The 10,403-nt window shown below is 48.9% G+C and overlaps 1 protein-coding gene across 2 annotated transcripts in view; it reads left to right on the plus strand.

The window, feature by feature from the left end:
- Positions 1-5,945, plus strand: part of CENPT (centromere protein T) — a 1,372,670-nt gene extending 1,366,725 nt beyond the window's left edge. The window contains exon 25 of one of the 2 annotated variants that reach the window (XM_086945259.1): positions 4,389-5,945. In XM_086945259.1, the coding sequence (XP_086801385.1) occupies positions 4,389-4,509 (121 nt within the window). In that variant the 3' untranslated portion in view covers positions 4,510-5,945. The remainder of the gene's footprint in view (positions 1-4,388) is intronic. The other variant, XM_086945260.1, reaches the window with a different exon arrangement.
- Positions 5,946-10,403: the final 4,458 nt, after the last annotated feature.

The following is a 10,403-nucleotide window of genomic DNA, read 5'->3' on the forward strand; positions in this document are numbered from 1 at the left end:
TAGCAGATAGTCCAGAGGGGCTACTCCCTCCCCTTCGAGACTACCCCTCCAGCCATGCCACCGCGATACCACCGCATGTCGGAGGATCATCTGGCCCTTATCCAGCAGGAAGTTACTACTCTCTTGGCCAAGGGAGCCATCGAGCACGTCCCTGTCCCAGAAGTAGGTTGTGGTTGTTGCTCCCACAACTTTCTGGTTCCCAAGAAGGACAAGGGCCTGCGTCCTATCTTGGACCTCAGGGACATCAATCGCTTCCTCCGGAAGGAGAAGTTCAAAATGTTGATGCTGGCTCGGGTCTTGTCTTCCCTCGACCAGACTGGATGGTGGCGTTGGACTTGAAGGAATCTTATTTTCACATCCCCGTCCTGCCGGCACACCAGTGTTACCTGTGGTTCACGGTAGGCCGCAATCACTTTCAGTTTACCATGCTCCCCTTTGGCCTTACCAGTGCCTCTCGGGTGTTCACGAAAGGGATGGCGGTGGTCGCAGCTCATCTGCGCTAATCAGGGGTTTCAGTCTTCACCTATCTCAACGACTGGCTGTTGAAGGCGGTCTCGCCCCAGGCACTCGTTTCCCACCTCCAGACTACGGTCGACCTTCTGCATATGCTAGGGTTCTCCATCAATGTGCCGAAGTCGCATCTGATTCCCTCTCCGAAGCTCCTCTTCACCCGAGCGGTTCTGGACACAACGCGGTTTCGGGTCTATCCTCCCGAACAGCAAGTCCGGGATATTCGGGCTATGATTCCGATCTTTCAGCCTCTGTCCAAGGTTTCGGTCAGAATGACCCTGAGGCTGCTGGGCCTCATGGCCTCCTGCATCCTGCTGATCGATGACGCCAGATGGCATATGCGGTCTCTGCAGTGGGACCTGGTGTTCCAATGGGCGCAGCATCAGGGGAATCTGTCTGATTGTGTTCAGATCTCAGAGGGCACTGCTCAACAACTGCAGTGGTGGCTTACGAACCAGGATTGGGTCAACAGCTGATCCCTCTCCCTTCCCCAACCAGACAACACTGTGGTGACGGATGCCGCCCTTCTGGGATGGGGTGACCACATGGAAGAGGCGGAGATCACAGTGCTCTGGTCTCCGGTGGAGTCCGAGCTCCCAAACAACCTTCTGGAGCTCTGGGCGATTCTTCTTGCACTGAAGGCATTCCCTCCCTCTGTCCGGTGAAGAGTAGTGCAGGTGTTCACGGACACCACCACCACCATGTGGTATTGCAAACATGGCGGGGTGGGGTCGTGGACTCTGTCAGGAGGCCCTCCGCCTCTGGACATGGCTGTAACATCAAGGCATTTCTTTGGAGGTTCAACACCTGGCCGGTTCTCTGAACGCCAGGGCAGACTAACTCAGCCGCCACAGATGCATGATGGATCACGAATGGCGTCTTCACTTAAAGGTGGTGCAAGGTCTCTTTCAACAGTGCGGAAAGCCTTGGTTAGATCTATTCGCCACCGAAGAGAATGCGCAATGTCAGCGATTCTGCGTGTTGGATTTTCCAAGGCGGCACTCGCTCAGCAACGCTTTTCGTTGCGAGTGGAGTTGTGGTCTGTTGTACGCCTTCCCCCTATACCACTCCTGCGCAGAGTGCTAAAGAAGATCAGGCGCGACCAGGCCCAAGTCATTCTTGTGGCTCCGGATTGAGCACGAAGAGTATTGAATCGCCAGCTGCTCAACATGGCCAATGATTCCCCGATCAGACTGCCTCTTCAGGAGGATCCTCTGTCGCAGCATCAGGGGACGGTTCTCCACCCGAACCTGTCCAGTCTCCACCTCCTTGTGTGGAGATTGAGCAGCGGCAGTTGACGTCTTTCGACCTGCCTCCCGAAGTATGTGATGTAATCTTGTCAGCCAGGCGTCCCTCCTCTAAGACGGTATTCGCCTGCAGGTGGACCAAATTTGTGGCATGGTGCACAGCAAAGGCTGTGGATCCCCTTTCTTCCCTTCTTTCTGAAGTACTATTGTTTCTTCTCTCAGGGCTCTGCTCTGGGCATTATCAAGGGCTATCTTTCAGCCATTTCTGCCTTCCTTCAGTTGCCAGATAAGCCTTCTCTTTTCAAGTCCCCGGTAGTTAACCGTTTCCTCAAAGGCTTAACGCATCTGTTTCCTCCAATCACCTATGTTATGCCTCAGTGGGACTTGAACCTTGTGCTAACCTATCTCATGTGTGCTCCCTTAGAGCCATTGCATAACTGTCCTTTACGCCTTCTGACTCATGAAACTGATTTCCTGGTAGCCATCACCTCTGCTACAAGATTGAGTGAGCTCCAGGCTCTTTCTTCGAAACCTCCTTTTCTATCTGTCCATCCGGATAAGGTGGTTCTTCGGACCCTTCCATCATTTCTTCCTAAGGTGGTCACTGCCTTTCACATCAGGGAGACCATTACTTTGCCCACCTTCTTACCGCCTCCACATCCTTCAAAGGAAGAAGAGAGGCTCTACCGTCTGGACCCAAAACGTGCGCTCTCCTTCTACCTGGATCGCACAAAACAATTCCGGGTGGAGGATCAATTTTTTGTTGGTTACGTGGGTTCAAAGAAGGATCGGGCCATACACAATCGTACAATTTCTCGATGGATCGTGTTATGTATGAAAGCGTGTTACTCTCTGGCTAAAAGGGAGCCTCCGGTCAGGCTATGCGCTCACTCCACCAGGGCGACGGCAGCCACTACTGCCTTGGAAAGGGGAGTGCCTCTGAATGACATATGCCAGGCAGCCACGTGGGCATCGCTGCACACGTTCACCAAACACTACTGCCTGGACAGCCAATTCCGGAGAGACGGCTTATTTGGCCATTCTGTCCTCCAGGACTTTCTGGTGTGATCTTGGTTCGCAGACCCACCGGGGTTGGTATTGCTGGGGTATCTATTCTAAGGTAAGGAATCTATAACTATTGTGTTTCTTTCAGATGCACAAGTTACCTACCTTTCGTAATGATATATCCGTAAGAAACATTAGTTAGTTATAGATCCCTTACCACCCCACCCATCCTCCCCGTTCTGCGAACTGATTTCTAGGATGTCCTTTCAGGGCTCTAGTTTTGTGCACCAATGGTCAGTGTCTTGCATGGCTCTGCGTTTCTGGAGGGGAAAGTCGTGTACAGAACTGACAGCGTGCGAGGGCGGCATCTAAGTAGCTGCCGCAATGTCATCCCGGCGACCACGATGCCGACGACTGACGCGGAGCCGACCGACGCCACCTTCCGACTTGCAGAGGTACTCCTGACGAAAAAAAACTTTCCAGATCCAGTCTGACGCCTGGGGGACATTCTAAGGTAAGGAATCTATAACTAACTAATGTTCCTTAAAGATATATTGTTACTGAAGATAAGTAACTTGTGCTACAGTGCCATAAATTGAAATTGGATGATATATTCACCTGTTTTTATTGTATGGTCATATGCCCTCGTTAAATAAAAATTAAAAAACAGCATGTGAAGTCCTGATGTATGTGCTTGACCCAATAGCGTTGAATAGAAATTGAAACATGTTGACACATACTAATAAGGATGGTTAGTAATTCACACTCCCTTTGTTGTTCTTAACCTTATGGCATTAGAGTTCCAAACATTACATTTACCCAGTCAAACACAATGTTAGATTTGGGGAGTATAAATTAGGTACGGCTAGAAGATGTAGATCACACATTCTTAGCGATATTTGCGCATAGGGTGGAGAAGCAAGGAATTCTCGAAGAAAGATTGACTGTAACTTTTGACTATCTCTGACAATCCCAGCACATGCCTCGCATCTTAAGTGGATTCTTACTCCATAGCAAACCATGTGGTGAAGCTGGTCACTGGCTAGTGAGCGAGGGTTCAACATCATTTTAACAATATTTGATTCTAATGATAGCAGATCCGCTACTGCACATAAAGAGAGATTTTGCATGACGTCTGCCCTTAGGTGTAAATTAGAGGCAATAGTAGTAAATGGATGTCTGTTGATGATTCACTGCTAAGACTTATTTTTTGTATGGTTGTAATTTAAATTAATAAAGTAATACAGAACGCACGTTCCTTCTAGGTAAAAGTGCCGTTCAGATAGTATATGGTGCAGGTAAGTGAAATAAAGTGTGTGCTAAAGGAGTTTTTTTAACTGAACCCTCAGTCTTGGTTGGTTATGTGGGCAGTTGGATAATTGAGGAGTGGTTCATTCATTTGACAGTGGCCACCTCCTCTCCTGAATAATGCTGCTTTGGCCCAATAGGACCATAAAGAAAATGCGTGGGGTTGTTCAGTCTTTAAATAAATGAATTTGAAGCACAGCCTCAAACTTGCTAGCAATGCCCCATATTGCGTCTCCTTGCCTGATTTCGTCTCTGAGGAGTGTAAGGTAAAGAACAGATCTTGAATTGACATATTTCTTCTCTTCTTTCCTCTCTCAGACAAGGCCTGGTGACGGACGAGATGCCTATGACTGTCCTCATTGAGCGCTATCTGCCACTGGAATACAGAAGGCTGCTGATTCCCGTGGCTACAAGTGGCAACAAAGTGGTCCTGCAGTAGATGTGCTCCTTGCTTTGAGCCACCTCAGTCTACATGCTTCTTCATGCACTTTTTTTGTAAACTGTCTCCTTTCAGCTCGGTGCTGTACTCTAGAGCCATCCCTTTGTCAGTGGTTGTCACTGGTAAATACAGCAGAGTAGGAGTAGGCGTGGTGCGCGTATTTCTGTCCTCTACTGTCTGTAGAGACTAGCCAGCCCAGGCTGTGAAGCTTCCATCTCGTCCTTTCTCGACCATGTGAGCTTTGAGCATTTGTATACCTGAGTTCTTATTGTTGACTTCTCTTGGCCCAGCCCTTTAGTAGCAAAGAGGAGAATTGCGCAATTAGTAGCTGTGCTCAGTAAATGTGCACAATGGACGAGGTGTACCCCTGGGCCTGACTTTTGCTTAGAATGAAAATACCACATGAAGTGTTCTTGCAGCCAATAATGTCGCCCGGTGCATGTCTATTCTGTACTAGCTAGCGCAGTGCCACCAGATCCAGTGTTCAGCCTACTTTTGTTTGTGGTCAGAATTCTGACCTTCATTCGGATCATGGTCCAATTTCCTGATGACCATTTTAAGGTATTTAAAGAAGTTCCCCATTTTTATACACTATTTAATAGAACTCTAGCAAGGAGCCAACCAGCTATATTTTGGAACCAAAAATATAAAGTTTTGACTTGAAAACTCTGGACTAAAAGAACTAGGCAAACTATATTTCCCCATACTTGAAATTTTAGATTTCTATTTACTTAAAATAATTCAATTTCAGTCAAATGACAAATAATAAAAATGTAGAGGTAAAGTTTCTAAACTCCAACAAAAGTACAGAGTTTTGTATGTTAAGGCCTACCTCATCCCAGGTGAGGTAAAGAGAATAGATTTGGTTCTGGTTTTTAATAAGTGAGGTTAATCAGACTTCAGTGGTTAGATTGGTTAGGTTAAGGCTGTTTTACCCGTTGAGCTCTTGTCTCCCATGTGCAGTGTTCAGTAAAACCTATAGGCTTGTTTTCTGTTCAAAAAATCAATGTAAATATCTCTTTGCCACTTTTGTACTTAAATGGTGATGTACGACTGGCCCCTATTGTGCCCCAGGGCAAACCCCAGAATTCTCCCCCAGATGTTGAACATTGAGTTTGTGAGTGAGTTTTCATTGTATGTCAAAAAACGTATTTAACGAAAAGTTGGTACAGGGCATGGTGCATTAAGCACAGTCATGTAACTATTGATTTTTCAGATAAATGTTAACATTGGTTTGTATTTATAATTCAAATGTTTATTAATAAAATGTGTATGAATAAAAATCATTTCTATTTCAATTCTATCAAATATTTCAAACTGCAGAAATTAAAATATGTTTTTTTATTCGCTTATTGATTTAAAAACGTATAAGAAAAAAAGGAGAAGACAAGAGAACGGTCTTAATTGATTGGAATAAAGCACCTTCCATCAAAAATCAGTTTGGCAGGCACTGCAAGCCTTTTGACCGATAACAGATAAAAGCCCTGGCTAGGCTACAAACAATATTCGGTTGTACAGTTAAATCAGATGATAAACATTGTTTAAAACATTGTCATTATTGTGCAAGAAAATTCATGGTGGTTTGTTGTCCAAGTTTGATGATGATGTCAGTAGGTTGGTTTCTCATCCCAACAATCCCACTACACACCCCAGTTTATACTGGCGGCGCCTTGCCTTATCCTCCGCTTCAGCCAAATGCCATAGATTACGGCATCATTTGATAATATGGGGGCAGAACTGGATTTCCAGTAGGTTTCGAGAGTTCATCTAGATATTGGTAATTCATATTTAATGAATTGGCAAGTATCGCTTTCTGTCTTAGGTCTAGGCTTTGAACAAAGTAGGCATATTCTTTGGGTGTGTCTGGAGTCTGCCTTCCTGTGGAGGTGAAGGTGTAGATAAGGGGACTCTGTTCTCCAGCAGAAGCCGGGCCCCAAATCAACTTGTTGGAGCTTCATGCGATCCGATGGGCACTGAAAGCCTTCTTACCATCTCTCAAGCGGAGGCTAGTTCAAGTGTTCACAGATATCTGACAGAAACAGTTAGTTATAGATTCCTTACCTTAAAACTACCCCCAGGCATCAGACTGGATCCTGAAAGTTTTTTGTCAGCAGTACCCTTGCGCGTCGAAAGGTGGCATCGGTTGACTCCGTATTCGTCATCAGCGCAGTGGTCGCTGGGATATTGTAACGTAGCTACATAGACACTGCCCTTGCGCGCTGACGTCAGTTATTTCTTTTTTCGCACCAGCAAGCACAGATCCAGAGAGAGCGGCACCACCAGTCACTTTTAGACTGATTTTTTCTCGACTTTTGTAGACTTCGTTTTCTGAGTCCATCGACTTCTGGTGCACGAGGGATGCCCGGCTTCAAGGCTTGCGGTTCCTGTCACCAACTGATGTTGTTGACGGATCCCCACCGTGTGTGCCTCTACTGCCTGGAGTGCAACCACGACCCCAAGTCGTACTCCGACCCTGGCTCTTTGAGACCAGAATGCCAGCCAGAGGAGGGTGAGGAGGACTGGGAGGGGTCTGGGGACCCTTTAACCAACCTGTGGTTTATGAACAGGACTAGAGACAGGAACTGGGGGAAGCTAGTGGTCTGTATACCTCACAAGACCTTGACATGTTGTCTCCTCCTACCGTGGCTACGGAGGAGGAAGCGTCATACGCAGTGGTGTTGCGTAGGGCGGCCGAGGCTCTCCACCTCGAGCTACCTATGGTGGCAGTCAGGACTAACCTCCTGGCAGGTGCTTCAACCAGCAGCAAGCTCTTTGGAGCCCCTGTAGCCGTTTAATGAAGCCCTCACGGACCCAACTCAGGGCCTCCTGTGGACAGGATGATTGCACGACGCCATCGCCCGGCCCCGGACGACCCCACTTGACTCTCCCAACACCCCACCCCTGAGAGCTTGGTGATCCAAGCCTCAACCTCCAAAGTTGCATTCCCTAACGCACCACCCGATAGGGAATCAAAAAAGCTGTACCACGTTTGGAAATAAATCTTTTCTTCCTCCAGCTTGGGACTGCAGTCGGTAAACTCTGCATGTCTGTTGGGCCATTACTCCCACTCTGTGTGGGATACGGTAGGTCAGGTGCTTCCCCTGTGCTCTCCCGTGCAGTTGCTGAGGGGAGACACAGCGAAGTTTACCATCCGCAGTGGGCTGGATACCGCCGACTCACTAGGAAGGACGATTTCCTTGTCAGTAGCCCTTCGACGCTACACCTGGTTGCGGTCGACTTGTTTTACCAGGGATGTCCAATCCACTCTTATGGACATGCCCTTTGATGGTCATTGCCTTTTTGGCGACAAGGCAGACAAAGCGCTGGAGCGCTTTAAGGACTTTCGGGCTACGGCCAGGGCCTTGGCCCTCTTCACCACCCGCCCTGCGCAGTCTGCTTTTTGCCTCTTTCATGGCTACGGAGGGGTGCCCCGCCATGTCCCAACCAGAGCCACAGGCTGGCGCAAGCTGGTCAGCCTCCGAGCGGCCGGGGACGTGGGAAACAGCGCTGTGGTTCTGGGGGCCAGCGGGCGGGCCAGTCCACTAGAGTCCCCTTTGCCTCCAAACCCTCCTAGTCCAACCTTTCAGGGCCACCATACGGCAGTGAGCGGCAAGTTTCTCCATCACCTCCTCCACTGGTGCACGAATACCTTGGACAGGTGGGTTTTGCAAATAGTCCGAAAGGGCTACTCCATCCCCTTCGAGACTAACCCTCCATCAATGCCACTTCAGTACCATCGCATGTCGGAGGATCATCTGGCCCTTCTCAAACAGGAAGTTTTCGGCACTCTTGGACAAGGGAGCCATTGAGCGCGTTCCTGCCCCAGAAGTAGGTCGTGGTTGCTATTCCCACTACTTTCTGGTGCCCAAGAAGGACAAAGGCCTGCGTCCTATCTTGGATCTCAGGAACGTCAACCGCTTCCTACGGAAGGAGAAGTTCAAAATGTTGACGCTCGCTCAGGTCTTGTCTGCCCTCGACCCTGGAGACTCGATGTTAGCGTTGGACTTGCAGGATGCTTAGTTTCACATCCCCGTCCTGCCGGCCCACCGGCATTACATGTGGTACACGGTAGGCTATGAACTCTTTCAGTTCACTGTGCTCCCCTTCGTCGCAAGTGGAGTTGCGGTCATCTATACGTCTTTCCGCCTATACCACTTCTGCCCTGAGTGCTAAAGAAGAAGATCAAGTGTGACCGGGCCCAAGTTGTTCTTGTGGCTCCGGATTGGGCACAAATAGTCTGGTATCCTGAGCTGCTCAACATGGCCATCAGTCCTCCGATCAGACTGCCTCTTCGGGAAGGTCTTCTGTCGCAGCAGCGGGGGACGGCCCTCCGCCCGAACCTGTCCAGCCTTCACCTCCTTGCGTGGAGATTGAGTGGCCGCAGTTGACGTTGTTTGACCTGCCTCCTGAAGTCTGTGATGTTATCTTGGCAGCCAGGCGTCCTTCCACTAAGACGGTATACGCCTGCAGATGGAACAAATTTGTGGCATGGTGCAAAGCAAAGCCTGTGGATCCCCTTTTCGCCACTCTTTCTGAGGTTCTGATGTTCCTCCTTTCTTTGGCTCAGCAAGGCTCTGCTCTGTGCACTCTAAAGCTCTCTAAAGGGCTACCTCTCGGCCATTTCAGCCTTCCTTAGGCTTACTGATCAGCCTTCTCTTTTCAAGTCCCCTGTTGTAAATAGATTCCTTAAGGGCATTACTCATCTTTTTGCTCCTATTCCATTCGTAATGCCTCAGTGGGACTTGAACTTGGTTCTTACCTACCTCATGTGCGCTCCTTTAGAGCCGCTACATAACTGTCCTCTCAGACTTCTCACTTTGAAAACTGCCTTTCTGGTGGCCATCACCTCTGCACGTAGGGTGAGTGAGCTACAAGCTCTTTCTTCCAAGCATCCCTTTCTGACTGTCCATCCAGACAAAGTCGTCCTTAGAAGTAGACCTTCCTTTCTTCCCCAGGTGGTTACTTCTTTCCACATTGGCCAAACCATCACTTTGCCCACCTTCTTTCTGCCTCCGCATCCTTCAAAAGAGGAAGAGAGGTTCCAACGTCTTGATCCAGAACGTGCGCTTTCCTTCAACTTGGATCGCACCAAACAATTCCGGTTGGACGACCAGCTCTTTGTTGGTTACTTGGCGCTAAGAAAGGTCGGGCTGTGCACAAACATACCATCTCCAGGTGGGTCGTTCTGTGCATCAACGCTTGCTATTCTTTGGCAAAGAAGGAGCCTCCAGTGAGACTGCATGCCAATAACACCAGGGCTTCGGCAGCCACCACTGTTTTGGGACAAGGAGTCCCCCTAAATAACATCGGTCAGGCAGGTACATGATCACCAAACACTACTGCCTGGACAGCCAAGTTCGGAGAGACGGCTTCAGTGTCAGTGTCTTGCATGGCTCTGCACTTCTGGCACGGAAAGTTGTGTACAGTACTGACGTCACCACCCGAGGGTGGCGTCCATGTAGCTACAGCAACGTCATCCTGGCGATTCCGACGAACGTGGAGTCGACCGGCGCCACCTTCCGACAAGCAGGGGTACTGCTGACAAAAAAATTCCGGATCCAGTCTGACGCCTGGGGGTAATTCTAAGGTAAGGAATCTATAACTAATCTATAACTAACCTATGTTTCTTAGAGATATATCGTTACTGAAAGTAAGTAACTTGTACAACACAACCGCCATGTGGTATTGCAACAAATAAGGCAGATGGGATCGTAGACTTTCTTTAAAGAGGCCCTGCATCTCTGGACTTCGCTGGAACTTCCCTGGTGGTTCAACATCTGGATGGTTCTCTGAAATCCGGAGAGGATAAACTCAGCTGCCAGTGCCTTGTGGATCATGAGTGGCGTCTCCATCCAGAGGCTGTGCAAGGTCTCTTTCAACAGTGGGGAGGTCCT

This window comes from Lissotriton vulgaris, chromosome 12 (genome assembly GCF_964263255.1).
Source record: "Lissotriton vulgaris chromosome 12, aLisVul1.2, whole genome shotgun sequence".
NCBI classification, from domain to species: domain Eukaryota; kingdom Metazoa; phylum Chordata; class Amphibia; order Caudata; family Salamandridae; genus Lissotriton; species Lissotriton vulgaris.